The sequence below is a fragment of the Nomascus leucogenys genome, chromosome 13, assembly GCF_006542625.1.
Source record: "Nomascus leucogenys isolate Asia chromosome 13, Asia_NLE_v1, whole genome shotgun sequence".
NCBI lineage: Eukaryota > Metazoa > Chordata > Mammalia > Primates > Hylobatidae > Nomascus > Nomascus leucogenys.
This window is the reverse complement of record NC_044393.1, coordinates 2,088,929-2,114,633: the sequence shown is the minus strand read 5'-3', so window position 1 is coordinate 2,114,633 and position 25,705 is coordinate 2,088,929. Positions and strand designations below refer to the sequence as shown.

At 54.4% G+C, this 25,705-nt stretch overlaps 2 protein-coding genes across 4 annotated transcripts; one reads left to right on the top strand and one right to left on the bottom strand.

Annotated features, from left to right (window-relative positions):
* Nucleotides 1–4,593: 4,593 nt before the first annotated feature.
* Nucleotides 4,594–17,531, top strand: LSM14B (LSM family member 14B). 3 transcript variants are annotated; one of them, XM_030825435.1, is made up of 10 exons: nucleotides 4,594–4,957; nucleotides 6,863–7,026; nucleotides 8,568–8,667; nucleotides 9,789–9,905; nucleotides 11,986–12,153; nucleotides 12,419–12,496; nucleotides 12,730–12,891; nucleotides 13,554–13,704; nucleotides 15,465–15,650; nucleotides 16,331–17,531. In XM_030825435.1, the coding sequence occupies exons 1-9, from the start codon at nucleotides 4,831–4,833 to the stop codon at nucleotides 15,634–15,636; spliced, it is 1,239 nt and encodes a 412-aa protein (XP_030681295.1). In that variant the 5' UTR covers nucleotides 4,594–4,830; the 3' UTR covers nucleotides 15,637–15,650; nucleotides 16,331–17,531. The 3 variants fall into 3 exon arrangements, with proteins under 3 accessions (XP_030681295.1, XP_030681294.1, XP_030681296.1); XM_030825434.1 differs by having other exon boundaries at nucleotides 8,532–8,667; XM_030825436.1 differs by lacking the exon at nucleotides 9,789–9,905 and having other exon boundaries at nucleotides 8,532–8,667.
* A 1,343-nt stretch (nucleotides 17,532–18,874) lies between these two features.
* PSMA7 (proteasome 20S subunit alpha 7) lies at nucleotides 18,875–25,623 on the bottom strand. The gene is made up of 7 exons (XM_030825433.1): nucleotides 25,377–25,623; nucleotides 22,986–23,112; nucleotides 21,948–22,072; nucleotides 21,199–21,321; nucleotides 20,315–20,434; nucleotides 19,509–19,571; nucleotides 18,875–19,097 (listed from the first exon to the last, which is right to left on the bottom strand). Exons 1-7 carry the CDS (start codon nucleotides 25,470–25,472, stop codon nucleotides 19,005–19,007), a joined length of 747 nt encoding a protein of 248 aa, XP_030681293.1. The 5' UTR covers nucleotides 25,473–25,623; the 3' UTR covers nucleotides 18,875–19,004.
* Nucleotides 25,624–25,705: the final 82 nt, after the last annotated feature.

The following is a 25,705-nucleotide window of genomic DNA, read 5'->3' as shown; positions in this document are numbered from 1 at the left end:
TGACGCTGGCTGTCACCTAGCCCAGGCTGAGAGCCTGGTTTCCTCCTCTCGCAAGGTGCAGCACCACATCCAGAGGGCTGCGGAGGGGTTCGGGGAGGAAATGCGTGGCCGGCTTGGGCACCAAGTCTGGCACTGAGCGGTGGGACTGGGCTGGTGGACACTTAGTAAGACAGTGGTGGATTGACTCAGAAGGGGCCTTTCATCGTTTACTTTCTATCCAAGTAGAACACAGGGCTGGGGAATGCTGCCCCCACCCCAGCCATTCCTGAGCCCCTAAAGCCCAGGAGCCCCTCAAAGCCGCCGGGAGAGAAAAGCTGCCGGCCTCCCGCTCACGGCCCATCTTCTGTTCCACCAGGATCTCTCAGCATTTGATCCTGCATTCTGAGGTGGCAGCACCAGGGCTGGCCCTATCAGAATCTGACATTTCGAAAGCTGGTGTCTGGGTCTGCCCAGGTTCTCATCAGCTCTGCCCGGCTGTCCCTCCAGCTGTACCTGGAAGCAGGGCTGAGGCTGCCCGCTAGGCACTGGAGTTTAACACGCTCCTCTTTTATTTTCCAAGGAACTTCCCATCACACAGGGCTCCTCACGCCAGGAAACTCGGCTGTTGGGGTGGGAAGGGGAGAAAGGGAGGTGGAAAGGGGACAGGAGGCAGGAGGGGGAGATGGATAGGAAGAGGGAAGAGGGTCTGAGGATGCCTGGACTTCAACCCACTGGTGCTCATCCAGCCTCCTGGGAAAACAGCCCTGCAGAGCCCCGTGCAGGAGGAAATGGATTTTAACTGGATTCACAGAGAGCAGGTCAGACCTCCATGAGAATTCCTGATTGTGCAGGATCAACTCAGCCCTCCCTCTTCACCTTACTGTCCAGCCACCTGTGGGTCCCTGTGCCCCGAACACCCTCCCTGGGCCTCACTGTCCCATTCCCTGCCCAGAAGGCCTCCTAGCTAAGCTGGCGCTGAGCCTCCCCACCCGGCGCACCTGTGCCCTCCTCAGCTCCCTCCAGGCTGGCGCTGTTGCACCTGTGCGGTTGGAGGTCTTCCTCAGGGGAGGGGGCATGAGGCCTGCAGGGCCTCCCCAATCCCCTCTCCTGTGCCAGATCCTGAATGAGGGGAGGGGGACAGTTGAGTCCTGTCTCAACAGCACGCGGCCACACTTCAGACCACTGACTTATTTTATCTGTGGACCATCCATCGTTAACGCCCTCTGAATTAACTCAGCTGTTTTGTATGGCTCCTACTGAACAATGACACCTGTGAGATCAATGGCTGTGCCAGTCATTCCTGCTCAGGGGAACATTAGAGTCACAGGATGGTTTTCTGTGGTGGGGTACCCTTACCTGCTGCAGGATGCTGGCCTGTGCCACCCAGCTAGACTGGTGATGCAACGCGGAGCAGGGTCCTTACTCCATGTCTCCCCACCTGTCACTGGGGACCACGGCATGCTCCTACATATACAGAGCGAGCATGTAATGAGTGGCTTGTGGCTGCAGGAGAAACCTCTCCAGCTGTCCCTATGGCCCTCCCAGTGCCCTCTGCACACCCAGTTCCTACACGGTCCTCCAGAAGAGCCCCTGGTTACTCCCAGAGCCCTTCACAGGCATGATCTTCCGGGGGCCTGAAGCACACCAGTGAGATGGGCAGGCAAATGGAGAAACTGAGGCAGGCTGTCCAACTGGCCCAGGGTTTCCCAGAAGCCCCAGCTCATTCCTCTAGATCCTTGGTCTCACTGGTCTAAAGTCTGGTGATTACCAGGCGGGTAGGCTGTTCAGACCTGTGCACAGTAAAGAGCTACTTACAGTGGAGTTACTGGATACATGTGCCCCAGCCTGGAAAACAAGCCATGCCAGTGAACGTCCAGGTCGACTTAGGCCTGGCACAACTGCTCGCCTTCTCAGACCTCACCCAAGTGCCCTCCACTTTGGGCAGGACACCAAGGAATGAATGGCAGGGCCTGCATTCCCGGACCTGGTCACTACGTATATTTTTAGCCTCTGCCTTCCTGGGTATTTGCAGGGTGGCTAACGTTCCCAGGGAGCCACCAGCTGCACACCCACTGGCTGGCCGGGCACTCAGAGGTCTCTGGGAACTGCACCCTCCCTGCCTTCAGTCCTGGGGCTCAGAAGCCAGCTCCTCTTTCAAGGCAGAATCAGCTCCTGCTAGTGAAACATGCACCCCACCCCCAACACAGCTAGAAGCTTGTAGCTCAGAAACTAGGAGGCATGAAGTACAGGATCTATGACCTTGGATTTCCTTACTTGGAAAATGGGGTGGGGTGGGGTGGGGGGACAGAAGGACTTTGACTCCACACGGGATCACCAGGCCAGGTCACTCAGGAGACCTGGTTGGCACCTCCTCTTGACAGGTGCACCCTGTATGTCCAAGTGGGGAAGGATGTGCTATGTTGAGAAGCTGAGAGTCCGGGTCGCGCTTCCCAGGGCCAGATGCCCCATTCGCTGGAGACCTCTCTTCCCTGAGCTGGGCTGATTCCATGGCTTTGCTGTCTCTGTTCTCTTCCTGCACATGATGTTCCAGGAGCCAAGAAGCAATTCTAGAATGTACAGGTCAATCTTGGCAGATGAAACTGAATTTTCCCTCTTCTCTTCTGCTTCCTGTGTCCCCTTCCTTAAACTCATCACTGTTCTCTTACTGGCCATTGCCGGACTCTGGTGGGAGCAGGTTGGCTTCACCTTTGTGAAGAGACAAGAGACAGTGTGATGCGGCCCCAAGCCTGTGGAGGATGCCACCAGGCCAGACTGCAACTTCCCTGCGTGTGACTCCTCCGTGCTGGGCCTCTGTTTCCCCTTCTGTCAAATGGGGAATCACAGCGTCTATCCTGCAGGGCAGGTAAGATCTTCTAAGTATAGTCAGAAACACATTTTAGGTCCTTACCAAGTCCACACTTACACAAACAGGTGAATTAAATATTTCACAAAATAATACTTACTTTCACCATGCGAGATACTATTATTTTCTTTTTTTCCTTTAGAAATAGGGTCTTGCTGCCACCCCTGAGTGCAGTAGTCCAATCACAGCTCATTGTAGCCTCCAACTCCTGGGCTCAAGTTATCCTCCCGCCTCTGCCTCCACCTCCCCAGGAGCTGGAACTACAAGTATGTGCCCCCAGTTTTTTTTTTTTTTTTTTTTTTTGTAGGGATGGGGTCTCCATATGTTGCCCAGGCTGATCTCAAACTCCTGGCCTCCAGTGATCCTCCCGCTTCGGCCTCCCAAAGTGCTGAGATTCCAGGCATGAGCCACCCACCACGCCATCTGATATTTTCTATCTTATTCTATTTCATTTTTATTATTATTTTTCTTGAGACGGGGTCTAGCTCTGTCGCCCAGGCTGGAATGCAGTGGTGAGATCTCTGCTCACTGCAATCTCCACCTCTCAGGCTCAAGCGATTCTGCTGCCTCAGACTCCCGAGTAGCTGGGGATTACACGTGCCTGTCACCACGCCCGGCTAATTTTTTTGTATTTTTAAAGTAGAGACCGGGTTTCACCATGTTGCCCAGGCTGGTCTTGAACTCCTCACCTCAAGTGATCCGCCCGCCTCCGCCTCCCAAAGTGTTGGGATTACTACAGGCGTGAGCCACCGCGCCCAGCCTACTGCATTTTTATAGTCACCACCCACTACTTTTTTTTTCCAGGACCCAATATTGGTCCCTGATCTGATGATGATCACGGTCAAGACGGAGGCAAAAAAAGCACACACCGCGAGCCCTCGGTCACTAATTACGCGGAGTACACGCGGGGAGGGCCCGCAGCTAAGCGACTGCGGGCGGCCGAGCTTCCTCCACGGCCGGGGAGGTGGGCAAGGCCTCCGGGCCGCAGCCCCAGGTACGAGCGGAGGCTCCGAGGCCCCCGGTAGCCAGTCAAAATTTATTTTAAGGGAAATGGAAAGCTGCGGCAGGCTTTGGGAGGAGGGGCAGGATTAAAAGAGAAAGTGTGCTCAGCATGTTATATTTAGAGGCTGCCACGCCGGAAGCGCCGCCTTCCCGGGAGCTGCCGCCGCGCCCGCCCCCCGCCGGCACCTGGGCACTGGGGCGGGAGTCCCGGGGCTCCCAGGGAACACCCGGCACCCAGGGCCTCCCCCACTCCCCGGTCCCCCATGAGGGTGAGGGCTATAGGCGCATCTGGCCCAAGATAGGGGAGTCGTCCGGACCCCACTTCTGTAGGAGGGGAAACTGAGGCCAAGGGGGCAAAGCCCCCGTGTTCGCGGCGCCCAGGGTCCGGGGCGGGGCCGGCACGCGCGGGGGCGGGGCCTGGCGCTCCTCCCCGGTCCCGCCCACTGAGCGTGCAAACCGCAGCCGCCCGCCCCCGCGCACGCGCGCTCCGCCCTGGCGGCTTCCCACCCTTCCCCCAGCCCGCTCAGTCTAGTGCTCCCAGCTGGGCGAGGGGCCCGCCGGGAGCCGGCCGACGGGGGGCGGAGCGCCGGGGAGACCCGCCCCCGGCCAGCGGCGCCTTGCTGCGCAGGAGCGACGCGCGGGCCCGCCCCCCAGCTGGCGGCCCGGCCGTATTTAAAGGACGGCGGGCGCGGCGAGCCAATGGGCGGCGAGCGTGAGGGGGTGGTGCGTGGCGGCGCGAGGCCCCGGATGTGGCTGCGGCGGCCCCTCCTCCCCCGCGCTCCTCTCAGAGCCCCGGTCGCGCGCCCCTCCTAGGTTCGCTCGGTGCCCGCGCAGGCCCCTCGGGCGGTGGCGAGGAGGCGCCTAGGCGGAGGCGGCGGCGGGCGGAGGAGCGCAGGGGCGGGCGGCCAGGCCACCGCACGGCGGCGGAGTGGGCCGCGGCCCGGTGCTTGTTCCTCCCCGCGGCCCGACGCACCCCGGCCGCCGCCATGAGCGGCTCCTCAGGCACCCCGTATCTGGGCAGCAAGATCAGCCTCATCTCCAAGGCGCAGATCCGCTACGAGGGCATTCTCTACACCATCGACACCGACAACTCCACCGTGGCGCTCGCCAAAGGTAGCGGCCGCCGCCCGCCCTCGCGCCCGCCGGCCCCAACCGCCCGAGCCCGCGGAGCCCGCTGACCCCCGTCCGCCAACAGCCCCGGCCCGCGCCGCCCTCCCCGCCCCGGGGCGCCCCGGAGCCTGGCGTTGAGACTCCCGTACCACCCCGGAGCGTGGCGCCCAGACCCCGCCCAGGACCCACCCAGGGCACCCCCGGGCCGAGATCCCCTGCCCACGCCTTCACCCCGGACGCCCCCGAGGCGCCCCCTTCCCGCGCGCCACCCTCCCCCAGCGTAGCCGGCCGCACAATGGTCTCCCTAGGCTCCCAGGGCGGCGTTATTGTGCGCGGGCGCCGGGCGGTGTTTGGTGAGGGGCGGGCCCGGCCCCCGCGGTGCCGCCCCCTCGGCCGCCCAGCCCACCTCTGCAGGTGCCGGCTACGAGGAGCAGGGCGGCTCCCGTCAGCGGGCCTCCTCCCCGCCAGCCTGGGGGGATCCCTGCGGGGGAGCCTCGAGGTCGGGCGGCGGGGCCAGTGTCCCGGCCTCTCCCGAAGGCTGGGGGTGGGGTCACAACACTCGAATCCTGCAAGCCCTTCTGGAACCTATTAGACAGCTGGGGCCTTGATCCTGAACAAATACCGCGTCCTAATGCAGCCTCCTGCCAAGGCAGAAGCATCCGTTGGCAGCCAGATGCCCCGGTTTAAACGGTTCTCCTGCTCTATCCTGACCTTCCCACTGTGGGGCTTACCTTTTGGTGACAGCCGCCTGTGGGCGCTGGTAACCCGCTGTAGCCGCTGGGAGACTTACAGGAGAGGAGCTCTTCTTTAGAGTCAGAATCTCTGAGGTTGTTGAGGCAGCGGGTGGTCCAGAGTTTCTTTGTCTTCATCACCCAGAGAAGATGGGGAGTGCACTTCCCCTGCCTCTCGGAGAAAAGTGCCGGTGGAGCCACGTCTGCCTAAGCCCGTGTGTGTGCTGGATCTGGCGCTAGGCTCCCAGGGGTTCTTGAAGTGTCTAGACGCGTCTGAAACGCTGCTTAGGTCACAGGGAACCTCATGTGTAGAAAAACGCACTCATTCCAAACAGGGAGTGTCTCCTTTTGAAGCCCGTCTCCTGCGTGGCTTCAGGAGCTCGTTGAGTATGCCAGGGCTATGCACTCACTTGCAGCCATGGGACCTCACTACACTTATTACAGGAGAGCCCAGTTAGAGAAGCTGAGGCCCAGAGTAGGCCCTGGAGTTAGCAGGAGTTGTGCTCTTATCAGAGGCTGCTGTCCCACCCAGCTCTGCCCCTAGAGGCTTGCTAAAAAGAGACTTGGTAGGGCTCCTGGAAGCCTGCTGGTTAGGGGTTAGTAGGCTCAGGATTCCTTATAGATGCAGAAGCTGGGGTCAGAGGTCCATAATCCTGGGACCCTGTCTCCCTTTGTTTTCTATTACGGCTGTTCCAAGGTTTGTTGTGGATAGAAGGGTAAGGAGAACACTCGTCTAGATTCCTTTGTGAGAAAACTGCCTCCTCAGGTGCAATGTGTGGTGAGGCTTTGGGCATAAAGCAGCCGGCTGGCTGTTTGATCTACAGAGTCAAATGTGAACAGGAGGCCTTATGAAGCAAGCCTTGGTTTGCTGAGAGCTCTGTACGTTGGTGCCTTCGCACGTGAGACTGTCAGTCTGTGAAACTGTTCCTTGTCATCTTTGTGATCTAGAACTGTCTGTTGTCTGGAGCTTCACCAATTGGTGCGTTATCAGCACTGTCCACTGAAAATCACTGTCCACTGAAAAACAATTAAGTAGTTGTTGAAATGTGGACCTGGGGTGCTGCGTTGTGGCTCTGAGCAAGTGTCGCCGTCTTTTGGAAGGCTTGGGAGCGGTAGTGTCAGGGTTGATTGAACTGGCTGAGGACAACAATAACGCTTCTCTTTCTCCACTCATAAGTGAGGTCGTTTGGCACTGAAGACCGTCCCACAGATAGGCCTGCGCCCCCCAGAGAGGAGATTTATGAGTACATCATTTTCCGAGGAAGTGACATCAAGGATATCACTGTGTGTGAACCTCCGAAAGCTCAGCACACACTCCCGCAGGATCCCGCCATTGTTCAGGTAAGTGTGCCACTATCCCTCTGTGCATGCTGTAAGAGACGCTGGTTTCCATTTGGAGCTTGGTAGCATGTTTGGTCAGAATGCTCAATGTGAGGAATAACCTTTTTTTTTTTTTTCTTTGAGACAGTCTCGCTGTGTCGCCAGGCTGGAGTGCAGTGGCGCGATCTCAGCTCATTGCAGCTTCGGCTTCCCGGGTTCAAGCGATTCTCCTGCCTCAGCCTCCCGAGTAGCTGGGACTACAGGCGCGCACCACTATGCCCAGCTAATTTTTGTAATTTTAGTAGAGACGGGATTTCACCATGTTGGCCAGGATGGTCTCAATCTCTTGACCTTGTGATGCGCCCGCCTTGGCCTCCCAAAGTGCTAGGATTACAGGCGTGAGCCACCACACCCGGCCTGAGGAATAACCTTTTAATGAAAAGTGGCTTAACTTTTGTCCGGGCTGTTGCTGCTCTCACAGAAGGTGTTGATTCTTGTAGCACACACGGTAGGTGGTGTGTGCTGTGTCGCATGGCTCTTAAGGAAGGAGACCTGGGGAGTTGGGTGTGTGTGCGTGCATATGTAGTGTAGTGCGGTATGAGTGGATGCTCCTGGACCTGTGATGTTTGGGGCATAGCGTTTGCCCTTAGTTTCTGGTTGGAGAAGTCTGAGCCCTGAGCAGCTGCTGTGAGTGGCGTGACATACCTGCAGGGACTGCAGGGCTTGCCCTCGGGTTACGCCCAGACGTTCCATGCTGCTGTTGTACGACACCAGATTTGCAAGTCTGATGCCATGTGCCTGCTTGTTGGGTTATGGCTTATTTTGCCCATGCTCACCAGGGAGCCCAGATTAATATTTTCTTCACTTTTAAACTTAAATATTCACTAGCTCCTCTGGGGTTCAGACTGCATTAGGTTCTATGCTGAGCACCCATCCTGGAAGGTGGGATCACACAGGGCGGGCTTTGGGAGCAGTGGGAAGCCATCCGATGGCTTTGAGTTAGGAGAAATTTGGGTTAGAATTACATGGACAAGACGCCTGTAATCCCAGCACTTTGGGAGGCCGAGGCGGGCAGATCATCTGAGGTCAGGAGTTCAAGACCAGCCTGGCCAACATAGCAAAACCCCGTCTCTACCAAAAATACAAAAATTAGCTGGGTGTGGTGGCAGGCATCTGTAATCTCAGCTACTTGGGAGGCTGAGGCAGGGAGAATCGCTTGAACCTGGGAGGCAGAGGTTGCAGTGAGCTGAGATCACGCCATTGCACTCCAGCCCAGGTGACAGAGCAATGCTCTGTTTCAAAAAAAAAAAAAGGAATCACATGGACAGGTGAAACTGGAACTGAAATGCTGTGGAAAAGGCAGCTCTCACCATACTGGAAACTTGCACCCCAAGGGCTCCTCCAGCATCTCAAGGGTGCAGGCTGATGGGACAGTGCTTGTTTCCCAGCTGAACAAGCGCCCTGATGAAGGCGTGCGGGGTGATGGGATGGCCTTCGCCGTTCTCACCCCATGTCTCATTGTTCAGTCTTCCCTGGGTTCTGCCTCCGCCTCGCCCTTCCAGCCGCACGTGCCTTACAGCCCTTTCCGAGGGATGGCGCCCTACGGCCCGCTGGCGGCCAGCTCCCTGCTCAGCCAGCAGTATGCCGCCTCCCTGGGTCTAGGTGAGTGACCTGTTTCTGTCCGGTAAACTACCCTTGCATGTAACTGTCACCGAGTGGAGCGATGGAGCCTGAGGGTGGGGATGTGCATTCTTGTCATGCTCAGCTCGTAGACTCTTTTGTTGCACACTTAGTAAATTACCCAGTGCAACTTCAGCTTGTGAGAGCATTTAGTAACTACTCAGCTGAAAGTAAAAGAGGCAGCGGCCTGAGCGTTGGAACAGAAGAATCAAATCAAAATTCGTTCGAAGAGTCAGGGCGGATCTAGGTGGAAGTCCTGGGCCAGGCATAGTGGCTCACTCCTGTAATCCCAGCACTTTAGGAGGCCAAGGCGGGTGGATCCCACGGTCAGGAGTTCGAGACCAGCCTGGCCAACATGGGGAAATCCTGTCTCTACTAGAAATATAAAAATTAGCTGGGTGTGGTGGGACACACCTGTAATCCCAGCTACTTGGGAGGTTGAGGCATGAGAATTGCTTAAACCTAGGAGGCAGAGGTTGCAGTGAGCTGAGATTGCACCACTGCACTCTAGCCTGAGCGGCACAGTGAGACTCTGTCTCAAAAAAATAAATAGGTGGAAGTCCTGGTATATCTGCTTCAAAGAAGAAATAGCTGATATATATGTAGTGTTACAGATGAGGTCTAGCTATTTGCACATTTATAAGCCTGTAAATATAGAAGTGAAATACAAACCCACCCATCATGTCCCTTATTCTACTGTGAGTACCTCGCTCAAAAATGGTTTCAACCGAGATTGGAAAACCCCAGAGTATGAGTCCGCCTTGGCCTTGACCTGGACCTAGCTTTGCAGATGGGCTCAGAGTGTAGAATTGGCAGGTGATCCACCGCCCTTGCTCAGAATCCCACATGAAGTAGTGAGACAGGGAACCCTAAACGAGGTCTGTAGGCCACTTGCTGCTACAAATCATGCTTGTCTTGGTTGCTGTTCCTAGTGTGACAGGTGGCCTTCCCAGCCCAGCTCTCTATGTTTCTAAAATGTGTTTGTATGACAGAATCCTACAAGAGGTTGCTTGGCTCTTTCCAAGCTTGCTAGACAGAAGACAAGTGTATCCTGACTTATTTGTGTGCTTTCTTTTTGCTCTTTCTCCTTTATCTTCCTTTAGAGAAGTTGGTAAGCCCTCCAGCCTCAGCCGCTGCTTCCAGCCCTAGCTCTTCTCCATCTCCACAGCCCGTTTCAGAGCTTGACTTGTCCTCAGAGCCACAGCAGCTCACTGCCAAGGGTAACAGCAGTTTGGGAGAACTGCATGCTGTCTTGCAAACCATTCTGAGAGCGAGGGGTAAAGCAGCAAACAGAATGACAGTAGCTGTAGCAGATCATTTGCCAAGCCCATGTAGCCGCTGAGCTGCTTGTTTGCTTCAGCATGTAGTCGTGATTTATGAACTCTCAGTGTTAAAGAAGGGATTACAAAGAATCAGTGGAGTAGTTTGTTCTCTCTCCCTGGGTCCAGGTTCTCTGTTGACCTGTACCATGACTACCACATACGAGAAACTTCAGTGTTCACAGAAAGTCATTTCCCTGGGGTTTTTGCTGGGTCCTAAATGTGTTCTAGAGTGCTGCAGGGGGGACTCCCCAAAGCACCTGACATGCCTGTGCTGCTCTTTGATCTGTGTGGTGCATAGGTCACTCGTTTAGGGGATTCAAAATTAGGGGCTTGGGTGACAGTCGCCAACTGTTTGGCCAGGTGGACAGTATCAGCCTGATGGCCAGCTGGCCAGTGCTGGTGTACACCAACTATCTCTGTGCTGTGGTGGCAGCGGCACCTGTGGGGTTTCTAGACCTTTCCTCACATTCTACTCATTTCCCCTGAAGTTCTAAAATTCACATTGACGATCTTGTGTATGTTTGTGTTACACGTAGCACCCTGACAAGCTGAACCATCGCCATTACCCGGCCCTGGTCCAGGATGATGCCTGGGCTTTCCTTATGGCACACAGCTGCTGTCAGTCTGTCATTCTGCAGGTGCTGCTTTCCAAATCCTGCATGCACGCTGTGTATCTGAGTTACAGAGTAGTCATTTTTTTTTCCCACTTAAAAATGACACAGATACTTCTATTGCTCTTAGGATCAGTTACCTAAACCTGCTCATAGGGCAAGACTTTGTTTGAACTAGTTGGTTGTGTAAAAAGCAGACAAGCCCCGTATCCATGCCCCTGCAGTCACAGTATGATCAGGAAGCAGGCAGTGCTGTGTTCGTCTCCCGGACATGCTGAGTGAGACAATCAGTGAGAAAGTGGCCCGGGTGCATTCCCGCCAGAGGACGCTTGCCAGACCTCTATGCAGAGTCGTTCCAACCTGCCCTCTGAGAGCTTCTCTTGATCTGGTTACAAGGAATTTTTCTACAGTCAGTTTTTTTTTCATTTGTATTCCATAAAAACAGATAAGATGCCCAGTCTTCATGTGTATTGGGCTGTTCCTCTAATAATAATTACCCTGTGGTTAGGGTGCCTTTTCTGTTTCAGATCTCTGTTCACTTACACCCAGTCCCACATTGTCCTGTTTAGAGTCCCTACAGGTCCTGGAACTTTGGAAAGGGAGGAGATGGAGAGAGGTGGGTGGTGCTTCCCTTTTTCCTCCTGGTTCGGAGGGCCTGGTTTCTGAGGGTTCATTCCCTGTGCGTAGGCCTCGGACTGCAGTTTCATAGGCACAGCCCCTTGCCAAAGGCTACCTAGGAGCCCTTTGTGTCTTCATGATGAGCCTTTGCCCTTGAGAGAAGTGTAGGCTGCTACTGTCTCGGAAGTCAGGTCCTGCTTCATCATTTTTAGTTTTATTGTGCCTTAAGTGGAAATGACAGTGTTCTAGAATTTAACTTCAGAATTTGATCACTGCATTTTCTAGAAAATCCCAGGCTGGGCTGGTTCTTCTCCAGTATGGACCAGAATGAAACAAATTCTCAGATCCTGAATTCATCAGGATCTTGGGGCTGCTGAGCTCCTTTGGGATTGGAGCTTATGTGGTTTTAAGAAAGCTGTTTCCACACTGCTAGGGAGGTGCCTGTTTGTAGACATGTTGTTTTTCCTGTCCTTAAGGTTCCCTAACTTGGGAAGCTCAGGGCTTTGGGAGTGGGGAGTCCAAAGATGAACTGGCCTTGGTGCTGCCCAGTGACTTGGCCTTCTTTTGCTGCCTGGGCTAGCCTCAGAGGGAACGGCCCAGTCTGGGGGTGCTTTGCCTGGATTTGGTAGAACATCTAGGCAGTTGCCCTCCTTTCCTTCCTGACATGCCAGCAGAAGAGAAATGCCTGGAGATGTAAGGCTTGCTTCTTTTCTCTCTGTTTTTAAACCCTCCTCCCCTCCTCAATTCAGGAGCTGGTTTTCCATCCATCCCAGTCGGCAAGAGCCCCATGGTGGAGCAGGCTGTGCAGACTGGTTCTGCTGACAACCTGAATGCTAAAAAGCTGTTACCTGGCAAGGGAACCATAGGGACGCAGCTCAACGGTCGTCAGGCCCAGCCAAGCAGCAAGACGGCCAGCGGTACTTGAACACATCTTTTCCTGGAGTTTGCTTGATGTTCTAAAAGTGGCACACTACTTCCTGGGCCATTTTTTTTTTTTTATTAAAAAAATACTACTCCCCCATCCTAAGTCCCATGTGCTTTTGCAGGGCAGGCCTGTGCAGCAGCCTCCTGCGGTGCCGCCCTGGCCGCGTGCCCCGTGGTGGTGGGGCCTGCTTCCACAGCTGGGTTCTGGCTTCCGGCTTCTGTAGGAGCTTTGCCTTACTCTTCCCTTTTGCGCCTTAGATGTAGTCCAGCCGGCAGCTGTGCAAACTCAAGGGCAGGTGAATGATGAGAACAGAAGACCTCAGAGGAGGCGATCAGGTAACACCTGTTGCCACTTGATTTCTGGGGCCCACGAGTGATCAGGCTGAGCTCTGCTTGCCTTCCTGCCTGCTTCTCTGGGTGATGGTTTCAGGGGTGCTGGTGCGAAGTCGCTGCTTGTGTGCTCTGTCCCCTCTGCGGCCTTGGGGGTGTGCCTGGAAACTCCTTGTGAGGTGTTTGAGATCACTGGGTTGGTGACCTACTTCAGCCAGGGCTGTCCTTCGTCCTCACAGGAAACAGGCGAACAAGGAATCGCTCCAGAGGGCAAAACCGTCCAACTAACGTCAAGGAAAACACAATCAAATTTGAGGGTGACTTTGATTTCGAGAGTGCAAATGCCCAGTTCAACCGAGAGGAGCTTGACAAAGAATTTAAGAAGAAACTGAATTTTAAAGGTTTGGCTCATTGTATGAAAATTATCCTCTGCGCAGGAGTACCCCTAGAGAGTGTTAGGAGGAGATGCCTGGCTGGGTGTGGTGGTTCACATCTGTAATCTCAGCACTTTGGGAGTCTGAGATGGGTGGATCACCTGAGGTCAGGAGTTCAACACCAGCCTGGCCAACACAACGAAATCCCGTCTCTACTAAAAATAAAAAATTAGCCAGGCATGGTGGTGGGCGCCTGTAATCCCAGCTACTCGGGAGACAGACAGGAGAATCGTTTGAACCCAGGAGGTGGAGGTTGCAGTGGGAGTGAGCCAAGATTGCGCCACTGCACTCCAGCCTGGGCGACAGAGCGAGACTCTGTCTCAAGGAAAAGGAAGAGATGCCTGGAGGAACTGGGGACGCCAGGCGGATGGTGACTGGCAGTGAGGAATTAATGAAGTGAGGTGCCAGGACGTGTGAAAATGGGTGGGATAAGGTGCAGACTGCACGGCCCAGACAGCAGAACGAGACCTGTGCTTAGAAGGTAGAAGAAGAGATCTCTGCTTTGCACAAGTCATAGTTGATGTCTTAGCATGAAGGTGGCTCCCGAGTGAGCCCGGAGGGACCACCCTGCTAGAAGCCTATGCGCTCTGCCCCTCCTCCATCTCCACGTGTTCTGCATCTCTTTGTAGATGACAAGGCTGAGAAGGGGGAAGAGAAGGACTTGGCTGTGGTGACCCAGAGTGCCGAAGCACCCGCTGAGGAAGACCTTCTGGGGCCCAACTGCTACTATGACAAATCCAAATCGTTCTTCGACAACATCTCTTCTGAACTCAAGACCAGGTGAGAGGCTGAATGAATGAGGGGAGGGCAGTCCTCCAATCTAGAAAGGACAGGACTGAGGGCTCTCAACCTGAGGGCAGAGCTGGACTCTGAGGCTCAGGGTAGCTGTTCTAGGGTCCTGCTTGTGTTTCTGCATGATGGGCGCAGGAGTCCCAGCAGGTTGCGTGTGGGAAGCCTCTTGGGGATCCCGACCCGAGGAGTCGGCTGAGGTCGAGCCTGTTTCCTCTTGGCTTTGCTGCCCTGTCCCCACAAAGGCTAGGCTGCACCGCCCTCCCCGGCAGACCCGTGTCCACATTCAGCATACCTCACTATGCTCTGCTTGCTGGTCCCGCTGGCCTGGCGGCCTGAGGACCTTGCTTTGCAGCCTGAGGTATGGCTAGAGCATGCTCACACTGGCTTTCCTTCACTTCATTGTTTGAGGCCAGGGACCATGTGGTGTGTTTTATTTTTCACACCTAACAGCTGGTCAGAAGTCCCGCGAAGCAACCTAGGGAGTGGGTGGCATCTACAGTGTGGGCCTGGCTTGGAGACTTGGGCCCATTTGTCTTGCAGATTGAGCGCCAGACATGCCGCAGGGCATTGAGGGGGCCTCAGAAGGCAGGCTGGAGAGCCCCACCTCCTCAGGCTCAGTTCTGCCAGGGGAAAAATAGAACAGCATGTCGTGAAGGCCAGGCAGTGAGGGCGATGGGATGGGGCTGTGGACTTGATGGGAAGTGGATGGTCAGTTCTCACAGGTGGAGCAGGCTGCGCAGATGAGTGCGGGAAGTGCTTCCAGACAGGCCGAGTCTGGGGGGTGGGTTCCTGTAGGGTTTTGTAGGGCATGGCATTGACTTTGGCTTTTGTTCCAAGTGCCACGGGAAGCCATCAGAGGGTTTTGTGCTGAAGTTGGTGCGGTCTGATGTTTTACGGCGTCCTTGGTGAGAGTGGTTGGACGATGGGCAAGTGTGGCTGCCGACTGGCCAGTTAGGGGCCAGTGCTGCAGCACAGGTGGCTTGGAACCAGGCAGTGGTGGTGACAGAGGGAAGGAGTAGAGTCTAAATGTATCTTGAAGGTGGCGCTAACAGAATTGGCCAACATGACAAGAGGCCAGAATGACTCCTAAGTCTTGGCCTGGGCAGCTGATGGGTGGAGTTGCTGTTTCTTTGAGCACAGAAGTCTGTGGGAGCAGCAGGTTTCCGGCTGAAGAGGAGCTCAGGGTGGGTGTGCTGCCGGAGCTGTGGTCTGTGTCAGTAGGAGTGCTGGCTGGGAGTGCTGGGCGCACAGTTGGATGTGGGAGATAGTTTCCCACCAGCGGCTTGTTTGGGTGGCATGAGTGTCCATGCTGTATCCTTGTCTTTCCAACCCCCAAAGCAGAAGCATCACATTCCAGGGACCTCGTTCCATCTATCCTAGCCCCCTCCTTGTCTAGGAGGGTCCACTTCATGCTCCGGTCTCAGGTCTCCTGGGCGCCTGGGCCTCCCCAGGGCTCCTGTCTGTGCTCAGAAAGCAACAGGGGCTGCCTTGGTAGCCAACTAGTATCACTGCTTGCCTGTGGTGACAGAGATGATAGAGATGGATCCTGAGCCCTCACCCATGTGGGGATAGTCCTGGTTGGAAATGTGGCAGGGAGCAGCTGGGCTCCAGAGCTGATGGGGCCACCCCTTCCCTGTAGCGGCCCTGGTGAGTCTGTCCCTCCTTCCCTGGGCCGCTCTGAGGACGAGGCCTGGCCAGAAGCCTGGGAGTCAGTGCCTGCTACAATCAGCATTTCCTCTATGGTTTAGCTCCAGGCGGACGACTTGGGCCGAAGAGAGGAAGCTCAACACGGAGACCTTTGGGGTATCAGGGAGGTTTCTTCGTGGCCGCAGTTCTCGGGGCGGATTCCGAGGAGGCAGGGGCAGTGGGACCAACCGTCGCAACCCCACTTCCCACAGGGCTGGGACTGGCAGGGTGTGAGGGTGCAGCCAAAGGTGAGTGGATGAGCCTTCTGGACGCTTTGGTGGGAGGGTGTAGGGTCAGGCACACCTGGGGAGCTTAGGAAGGTGGGGAGCAGGCTCGGTTTCCCAGGCAGAAGAGAGGCCCAGAGGTGTAAAAGCCAAACCGAGGGCCGCGACCGAGTCACCCAAGGGGCTCTTGGCCAACTTAAACCTGCATCTGTGGGGGTAGGACCCAGGCCCCAGCATTCTCCAAGTGAGATTGCAGGTGTGGGAGGTGAGGTGGTGTGAGAGTCGCGTGGGCTGGGGCTCGCCACCGAAGTGAAGCCAGCCAGCGAGACCTTGCTCCAAAGCCAGTGTCTTGGCCCAACCTGGCCCTAAATGAATCAGAGGCTTCATTTTTAACAAGGTCCCAGTGGATTTGTGGGCACCTTAGGGTTTGGGTAGTGTCCCACATGGGGTGCCTGGTGCCGACCCCACCCAGGGCCTTGGGACAGCCAGGTGGGCCCTGGAAGGACTAGGCCTCCTGCCACTAGCTGCCTCCCTGTCCCCAGTGTATTGTACCAGTAGGATTCTCAGAGTGGGCTGTGAGAAGAATAGGGGTAGCCAGCCTGACTCTGGGGGCAGGAGGGAGGCTGAGTGGCTTCTGCTTGCCAGCAGGGGCAGCAGTGCCAGCTTATCCCAGCAGATGCTTGACTTCCTGTGATCTCTTGCAGGCTCCTACCGAAGTGGCGCAGAACTGATGCTGTGTCAGGACGCGAGGAAAGCGCTGCGCTTACGGGAGAAGCGGTCCCTTTGTTTATGGGGTTTATACTGCTACTTATGTTTTGGACTTAACTGAACTTGGACATGGTCTGAGTTAGAACCACTTGTTTTGGGGAAGTATTCATGGGTAACCTCTTTGAGGTCTCTTTACCTGTGTTTCCTTTTTAGTTGCGCATAGCCTAATTCTAAGGTTTTGGTATTTTGCAAAAAGGTTTCTATGGTGAAAGCTGAATCCTTACTTTGTGACTTTTTTTTTTTTAATGACAGCTTTGACTTTTAAAAGTGGAACCAAATCTCAGTTGGCGGAGGTGGCAGCCAAGTGCATCTCTGCAACCCAGCTGGCCCCTGGTGCTGCTTGCCTGGCACCCCCACTGCCAAGGGTGGGGTCTCAGGAGTCAGGCAGGGCCAGCACAGAGTGGTGTGGGGGGGCAGGGGTGGGTGGGTGGAGGGCACGGAAGGGGTTGTCCCATGGATCATGTTGTATAAGTGAACCAGACCACCCTGATGGCATCCACAGTGATGTCAAGGTTGGGGCTAGCCAGGGGTGGGTGGACTAGAGAAGCATTTGGGAGTAGTGGCCAGGGGCCCTGGACGCCAGCCACGGAGCTGCTGCACAGAGCCTGGTGTCCACAAGCTTCCAGATTGGGGTTGGAGCCTGGGATGAGCCCCGGCAGCGCCTTGGCCCTTCTGTGGTCCCTGCCAGCCTCTGACCTGGGCCGGTCAGTCATTGCTGGCCTCTGGCCACACACTGGTGTTCTCATCCACTTGGAAACGAGCCAGTCTTTTCTGCAAGGTCAGTTGACCAAGAGCATATTTCCCCTCTGTTGTACATCGTTGTTTTGTGTTTGTGTTGTCACAGTGGGTGGAGGGAGGGCGGGGTCTACATTTGTTGCATGAGTCAATGGGTCAGAACTTTAGTATACGCATGCGTCCTCCGAGTGACAGGGCATTTTGTCGAAAATAAGCACCTTGGTAACTAAACCCCTCTAATAGCTATAAAGGCTTTAGTTCTGTATTGATTAAGTTACTGTAAAAGCTTGGGTTTATTTTTGTAGGACTTAATGGCTAAGAATTAGAACATAGCAAGGGGGCTCCTCTGTTGGAGTAATGTAAATTGTAATTATAAATAAACATGCAAACCTTTAAAATCTTTTCTGATGCTCTAAGAATCCTGTTGACTCTTCTGCCCAAGTCACCTCTGCATCATGTCCAGGTCTGGAGCACACACTTAGGCTGGTGGAATTTGGGGAGACTTGGGCCCTGTCAGGTGATGGAACAAGGTGGCTGACCCAATTGGCCGGGTGAAGTGTGGCCAGCAGACCCAGGTTTTCCCTGTGGGCCACGCTTCTGGGATGAATGGCTCTGCTCTCAGAAACTGGATATAAAGTCCTTTTAAAAACCCAGCTCACAGATAACACCTGTTATCATAAGCAGTGGCCCCTTTGCCACCTTCCTGCTGCCTCCAAGCTCCCCAGCTCAGGAGCGTTCATGTTCTCAGGCACCGTAGAGCATGTTACACAGCCATGAGCGAGCCACACCCTGGACCCACACAGAAAAACAAAGACATGGCTGGTTCTAGGCTCAGAGCATCCCATTTTAGTCTAACGGGTTTCCAGGTGACCTTAAAAGTGGCCCTCAGGACGAGGAGACACATCAGCTGCATGGCTTCTCCTTTCATTACCTGCCTGTGGCCATCAGGCTCCACAGCAGAACTGCCAGCGGGGGGCCCTCCATTTCTTGGGTGGGGGTAATGGATATCCTTGATCAGCAGAAAAATAAATGTTATGTATGTCAGATACTGGTGGCCACAGCCCTCACCCAGCTAGATGACTTGGTGAAAACAGGTATTGCCTTCCAGAGAATCTCAAGGTAGTCAGGTTATCGCGTACCACCTGACCTTGCTGTTAAAATGTTGTTTTGACAATTGCACATTTTATGCTAAGGACAAAATGTATCTGGGCCCCTTTACTCCTTTTTAGAAGATAGGTGCCCAAAACCAAGGACCAGAGGAGGATCTAAAAGCCTTAAACTGCTGGACTAGAAGTCAAAACACAGGAAAGGGCAGAGAATAGCCAGAACCAGTCTTCAACAGAAAGTAGGGGGCAGACGTCAAGACGTGGTCTATGAAAGTCAGACATGCAAAGCTGCTTTGAACAAAGCTGCTCTACAGAATGAACCCAGGGCTACTTGTGTTTGTGTCTTTGACATTATACATTCATTAGGGGACTAGAATGAAGGTCTAAAAGCAAACAGAAGTCATTCTGTGTCTACAACAGAGCAACAGGTCTGCTGAAGGCCAGGTTTCTCTGCAGGACCCAGGGCAGCAGCTCTGACTTCCCAAGGGAGGAACCTGTGTCTCACACTGGCTTGCTGTCTTAGCCACAAGGAACAGAAAGGAAAGCTCAATTACGGCGGCTCAGGGTTGAAAAAGAAGGGTGAGAGATGAGAGGACTACTGTGATTGCACCTAAAGATACACAGTCTCTTAAAAAAACAACAGGTTAAAAAATACTGAAGTTTATTGTAGGACACTCAGTGTGAATAAATGGAATGGAAAGGCCTACACATCGAGACTCATCCATGATTGATTTGAATTTAAAAATTACAAGCAAAGACATTTTATTCATCACGATGCTTTCTTTTGTTTCTTCTTTTCGTTTTCTTCTTTTTCTTTTTCAATTTCAGCAACATACTTCTCAATTTCTTCAGGATTTAAAATCTATCGAAAAAAACTTCATGGTTACCTAAGGCACACAAGGTGCCAAGGAACCAGCGCCCTCTCCTGGGGAAGGCAGCCAGGCTTTGGCACTGCTGCTCATACAGCCTCTTTGGAGGGGGACCTCAAGGAAAACAAGAGGATGCTGGCCTGACCTAGACAAGTATTAAGCAGCAGCAGCAGCAGCAGATCTGACTGGCAGCTGCTCAGCATGCCCAGAGAACACGCGTGGACCATCTAATCAGAGGAAGACGGGAATCTTCTCTTTGACGTATGGGGAGCCTCGGAAAGACATTTTCCTAATGTTAAAACCACAGAATGGCCCTATGATGTTTCCTTCTGAACTGGTACTGCCCAGCCCTGATCGTGGGAGAAAACTCACAGGTAAAGAAGGCAGACAAACTTGGCGATTACCTTGAGGGGTTGATCTCGCCTCATGACAGCAAGTTCAATGTTTTTGCCGCCTGACTGAACCACCTTGAAGGGACAGAAGACAGGAGCATTAGCCACCTTTCCCTATTCAAGACAAAAGCAGCTCTCAGGAGTACCTTAAATAGGTGTGTACCCAATCCCAGCACCGTCCCAGGAACAGAGGTCCCAGCCCCCAAAACCTGTGTCTTTGTCCTAAACGCATGGCCATTTGTGAAGTCTATTTGGGATGCCAGCACACCCCCGCCTCCCAGCACTGGGACTCCTCTCTCCTGCACAGCAGCTGTGCTTGAGGCCCTCCTCTTGACACAGTCGTTACCACCAGAAATCCTGATGCCTACACTCCAGCTTGGCCTTCCAGCTAGTCCCTCTCTGGTTTCACCTGCTAGCACTTCAAGGTCTTGACAAAGCCCAACCATATCTCCAGTTCTCTAATTCCCTGACTTTAGCAACAGTTCAAGCCTCTGGAAGGCCTAGTGATGGCGTGAGAACAGATTCCACAGCTGGACAGCTGGGTTCACATCCTGCCTCTGGTTCTTATGCTGTGTGCCCCTGCACAACCCTCAGCTGCCCCAGCTGGATAAAGGACACTAATGATCACACCTTGCATGGCTATTTCAAGGAACACAGCAGTTAGGATACACCATAGACCAGAGCAGTGCCTGGCACACAGCAGTCATTAAGCATTACTGTTGGGTCCTTGCCACCTTTCTTGCTGCCCATCTACCTACCAGTCACCACCAAAACGGGGTATCTTCACCACCTTGCCTGGACTCCAAATGCAAACTTACTTCCAGGAGTGCCTTGATCACCAGCTTAATGGTCAGATCATCTGTTTCAATGGCTTCGTCAGTATAGTTCTTCTCCAGGAACTCGCGCACTGACTTGGCACCCCGGCCTATGGCATTGGCCTAAAACAGACACGTATGTTCTCACGTGGCATAGGGCATGACAACCTAGGGCCAGCCCTGGAACACAGCTGCCCCACATGGGCCGCCCAGCCAGTGGCGATGGCAGGAGGCAAGCTGGAGTGCTGGACAGCAGCCCTGGACACAGGCCCTGCCTTGTGGCTTCCTTTTGCAAAGAGCTCTTTAGAGTTGGTGCTGATTCTTACTGAGAATGGGATTATACAATTATACCTTTTACTGCACTATCAAGAGGCAATGGGAGATTTTTTTTTTTTTTAGATAGAGTTTTGCTCTTGTTGCCCAGGTTGGAGTACAGTGGTGTGATCTCGGCTCACTGCAACCTATGCCTCCCGAGCTCAAGCGATTTTCTTGCCTCAGCCTCCTGAGTAGCTGGGATTACAGGCATGTGCCACCATGCCTAGCAAATTTTTTTTGTATTTTTAGTGGAGACGGGGGTTCTGCCATGTTGGCCAGGCTGGTCTCAAACACCTGACCTCAGGTGATCCAACTGCCGCAGCCTCCCAGAGTGCTGAGATTACAGGCGTGAGTCACCACACTCACCCAAGGATTTTAATTTATGTGGTCTACCCTTACACCTTGCTGCCCTTTGATTTTCTTCCAAACAGCAATGTTTAATAATTTTCTTGCTCTCATAGGACTAGGTTAACTTAAACTGACTCGTTCACTGATACGGGGCGTACAGCAGGAAGCCCAGGACCTCCCACCCCTCAAAGCCTTTTTCTGGCAAGACTTTGTCACCAACTCACCTTCCAGGCATGGTATGTGCCTGAGGGGTCAGTCTGATAGAGCCTAGGAGTGCCATCAAAGTCGAAACCCACGATGAGGGCAGAGATGCCAAACGGCCTGCGCCCATTGCTCTGCGTATAACGCTAGCAAGAAAAGAAACAGGTCAGTGCCATCCAATTAAGAACTTGCATGTGAGGAAAGAACCGTACTTAGTGAAGGCATGAACATTTTAAATCATGCCTAAGCCCCCTCTCAGATTATTAGCAGTTCAAATGATACATTAGCCAATAGCTTTCAACATCCTTTTCTGCATTTTCACTCCTAGAAAAACTCACCTAGGACCAGAATTGTACCGTGGAGCACAACTCAGGTTACTGGAAATTACTTTGACAGGTAGACATGCATTCTGCTTACACACTAATGGCATTTCCTCATAGGGTGGCTTCCAGCCCCCTTCAACTGCTTCGTGACTGGTCACTCAGGATGGCAAGACAAAAGCCATCATTTCCCTCCAGACACAGGAATTTGGAATATCCCATGCCAGGAAGTGAGAACAGAACAGTGTTACTGAAATTGGTGAGCTAGGTCAAGTTACACTTGTGCAGGTCAAGATTAGTCAAGATTAGGATCATGCCCTGGAATAAATCAGTTTTCTGATTCACCTGAAGTGACATGCAAATCCACATGAAGTGATATGGCAGGACCCTCCATGGCAGAGCCGTGACTGCCCTGCTGCCAGAGGTGAGCATGCGAGCGGGCAGACACCCACCTGCTTCAGACTGGCGATGTAGCGGGTGATGTACTCTACAGTGACTGGGTCCTCCACAGTCAGCCGGTGGCTCTGGCACTCCACCCGGGCCCTGTTGATGACTATCCTTGCATCGGCGGTGAGGCCTGCAAGGAAAGCAGAGAGGCTTCTGCTAGAGAGACAGCACAAACTACAGGGTGGGGGACAGACACGATGACCCAGCATTTAACCTTCCACAGACCCCCAAACTGGCAGCAACGCTATTCTAACTGACTGGCAGTGGAACCTATCAGCCCCTGGGAACTCCTAGGAAATTGGGTACAGATGCTTCTTGATGTGCAGTGGGGTGGTATCCCGCTAAACTCATCGTAAGTCAAAAATACCTGGCTGAAAATGCATTTACTACCCCATAAACCCATTGTAAATAAAAAATTGTAGGCTGCTGTGCAGAATCTGGATTTTTAAAAACATCGTAGATTGACAAGGAGTGTCTGTATACGAAAAATTGTGTACCTCGGACCATACTTAAATACAGTACCTGAGTCCTTTTGGGAATCTTAGAAATTGAGTTAATCCCTAATTTCATTACATGAATTGAGATCTTCCTAGATTGGATCTGCTGAGAGGAGAAATGAGCAAGACCAAAACAGCGCTGAGAACATGGTGACGCATGGCCTGCATCCACCAATGTGGTCCTTTTTACTGCTGGGGATGGCAGGACGTGGTTCTGTCCTCTCCATGCCACAGATGCAGTTAGCTCTAGAAAGTCCAGCCTTCCTCTAGACTGTAACTGACTGATACAGAAAAATAACAGTAGAGGTCAGATTGCGCAGCAGCCACAAGTGTTTTCATCCATTTAGTCATTTCTGTTTCACCCGCTATGGCAGAGAGGCCACCAAAGAAACTGGCCAACTTAAAAGTCCAAATCCAATTCTTTTACATGATTTTCACTTACTCAGTTTCTGTGGCTCACAATAGCCCACACACCCAAGTTAACCTCCAAAGCCCTATTCTTCGCTGAGACTTGAGAGTAAGACAGCGCTCCCCACCGACTCATACCTGCAAAGGCCATGCAGACATTGTCATCCAAAGCGCAGATCTTCCGCACCGTTCTTTCATCCTGCAGTTTGGCCACTGACTTCTTCTCCACACCAAGAACAACAATGTCTCTTCCTCGAACACCAACCTTTAATTAAGATCCACAAACCACGTAAGAAAGTGGTATGAGTGCTGGGTGCAGTGGCTCATGCCTGTTAATTCCAGCACTTTGGGAGGCAGAGGTGGGTGGATGACTTAAGTTCAAGAGTTCAAGATCAGCCGGACAACATGGCAAAACCCTGTCTCTACAAAAAGTACACAAATTAGCCAGGCGTGGTGGCTCAAGCCTGTAGTCCCAGCTACTGTGGGGGCTGGTGGGAAGATCGCTAGAGCCTGGGAGGTGGAGGCTGCAGTGAGCCATGACGGCTGGGAGACAGGGACAGCAAGACCCTGTCCCCTCACCCCACCCCACCCTCCCAAAAAAGTGACACACGGTTCTACTGCCAGGCAGCAAGCACTAGGAGCAGATCTGAACCTGGGTCCTGGGGGGTACGTACTCTGGGTAGCAGCTCCCACTGGAAGGTGTGTTCACCCACACCCCTTTCTCCTCTACTTGTCTGTCACTGTGGTTGGCACCACATCCTGCAAACCCAGGGGCATTCATCTACTGCTGGTAGAGCTAGCCCAGGCGTGCTCACCTAGGTGCCCAACCTGTGCCTTTCAAATACTGAGATGTAGTTTTAGTTACAACATAGCTAGTAAGTAACCATTATATAATCGGCATGTGTTTCCTTTCAACCCAATGAATCAAACAGTCCCATGCAAAGCCTGGAAGCCTGAGACTTTCATGCAAGTCTGGTGTTCTGAAGGCAGTGTTTCTGTAGCTGTGAAATTACATTGAGCCACAATGCACTGTTTCCTGCACCGTGACATACTCATGTGACAGCCGTGAGAAGGGGCCTGATCTGCCGTCAGTGGACAAGGTGTCAACTGTTATCCCAAATTGTTTATGGCTGATACTAGAGAAGGATATAGCTGTTATTAACAGCATGAACAATCACTGACAGTCAACCCCGAGTCAAGCCGGAAACAAAGGGAACCATCATTGGGATAAACAGCGCCTCCTGGTTTAGAGCAGGGCTTCTCCAGCTCAGCACTGTGAGCACCTGGGCAGGGTGACCTCCCTGTGCCTGCCGCCCTGAGCACGGGTGGGATATTGAGCAGCGTCCCTGGCCTCTACCCTCCAAATGCCAAGAGCACCTCTGCAAGGTCTTGGACCACTGGAAAAGTCTCCACACACTGCCAGTGGCCCCTTGTGGGCACAAAACCATCCCTGGCTGAGAAGTATTGATCTGAAGTGTTGGGGTTTTCTGGGAGCTTTCTCAGGTACTGACTCACTTGACCTTCAACTGACTCGAGGCCCAGAGAAGCTATATGGGTTCCTTAAAGCCAGCGGCGGCCAGCTGGCGGGGGTGGCAGTATTGGGGTGGGGGGCAGGAGTCAGCCGACTCCTAGTCCTCTTTAAGCTGAGTTACATCACCTGATGAACACTGGGCCTTCATTTCAAAACAAAGATTCAGAAAATGAAAACAATTCAAAATTTACAGAACCGTGTGTGCTGCTTTCTCTGCCTGCTCAAACCTCTGAATACCAGGTGATAAAAGCATAACGATCTCACAGGCTGACCAATTAAACTGACAGGTCTTGAAGGTACGAATTTAAGTTTCAAACTGTCACTAAGGTCAATGTACACGAGCCCTTGTCAAAACGAAACGGCCGTGTTCAAACCAGTCCTGACCCGGGCGGCTGCAGGCCGGCCCCGGGAAGGCTCCTCCCGGCAGAGTGCGGAGACCCGGGAAGCGCCCGCCACCGGCCAGGCCAGCGAGCCGCTTTGTTCCCGAAGCCCACCTGGGCCTAGAGAATAAGTGTTGCCCCGGAGCGGGTGGGGGGTCCCCATAACGGGGGTTTGTCTGAGTAGTTCGCTCCCCAGCCACCCAGCTGCGTGAACAGCCCCCAGCGAGCGCACGGCTAACCCCCCCGCGCTCCGCGGACCGGAGCGGCCCTCGCCCGGCCTCTGCTCGCCCGGGCGGCGGCGCGACCCACGCGCCCGGCCGGGGCCAGGGGTGCCCAAGATGGCGTCGCCACGGCCCCCGTGCCCGGGGCCCCACGCGAGGCCGGGCCCCAAGCGAGGCGATGGGTGGGGAGAACGGGGGCTCGCGGCTCACGCCAAACGCCGCCTCTGCAGGCACTCGTGGAGACCGGCAGCGGGGCCCGCGCTCAGCGACAGCCCTGACCGCCCGCGCCGCTGCCCCGCGCACGCCCACAGCTCCGTGCCCGGCCCCGGCCCTCTCTCGGCTCCCCAGCCCCACTTCCGCCCGCGTCCCCGGTCCCGCACAGGCCCCGGCGCCTCACCGCGGTCGAGCCCTTCTTGACGGCCTCCTGCGCGTACTCCACTTGGAAGAGGTGGCCGTCGGGCGAGAAGACGGTGATGGCGCGGTCGTAGCTCATGCCGGCGGGCGGCGGCCGGGCTCCTTCCGCCGCGACTCAAAAGCGCACACTCACGGCCCGCGCGCACCCGCGGCTGCCGGCGCCACTACGCCCGCGCCCCACCCTCGGCGCCGTGACCTGCGCTGCCGGCGTCGGGCGGCGTCAGGCGGCGTCGGGCGGTGAAAGGCGGCGACGGGCAGCGTCAGGCGGCGTCGGGCGAACGTGATGGCGCGCGCCGGGGCGGGGCCAGGCCG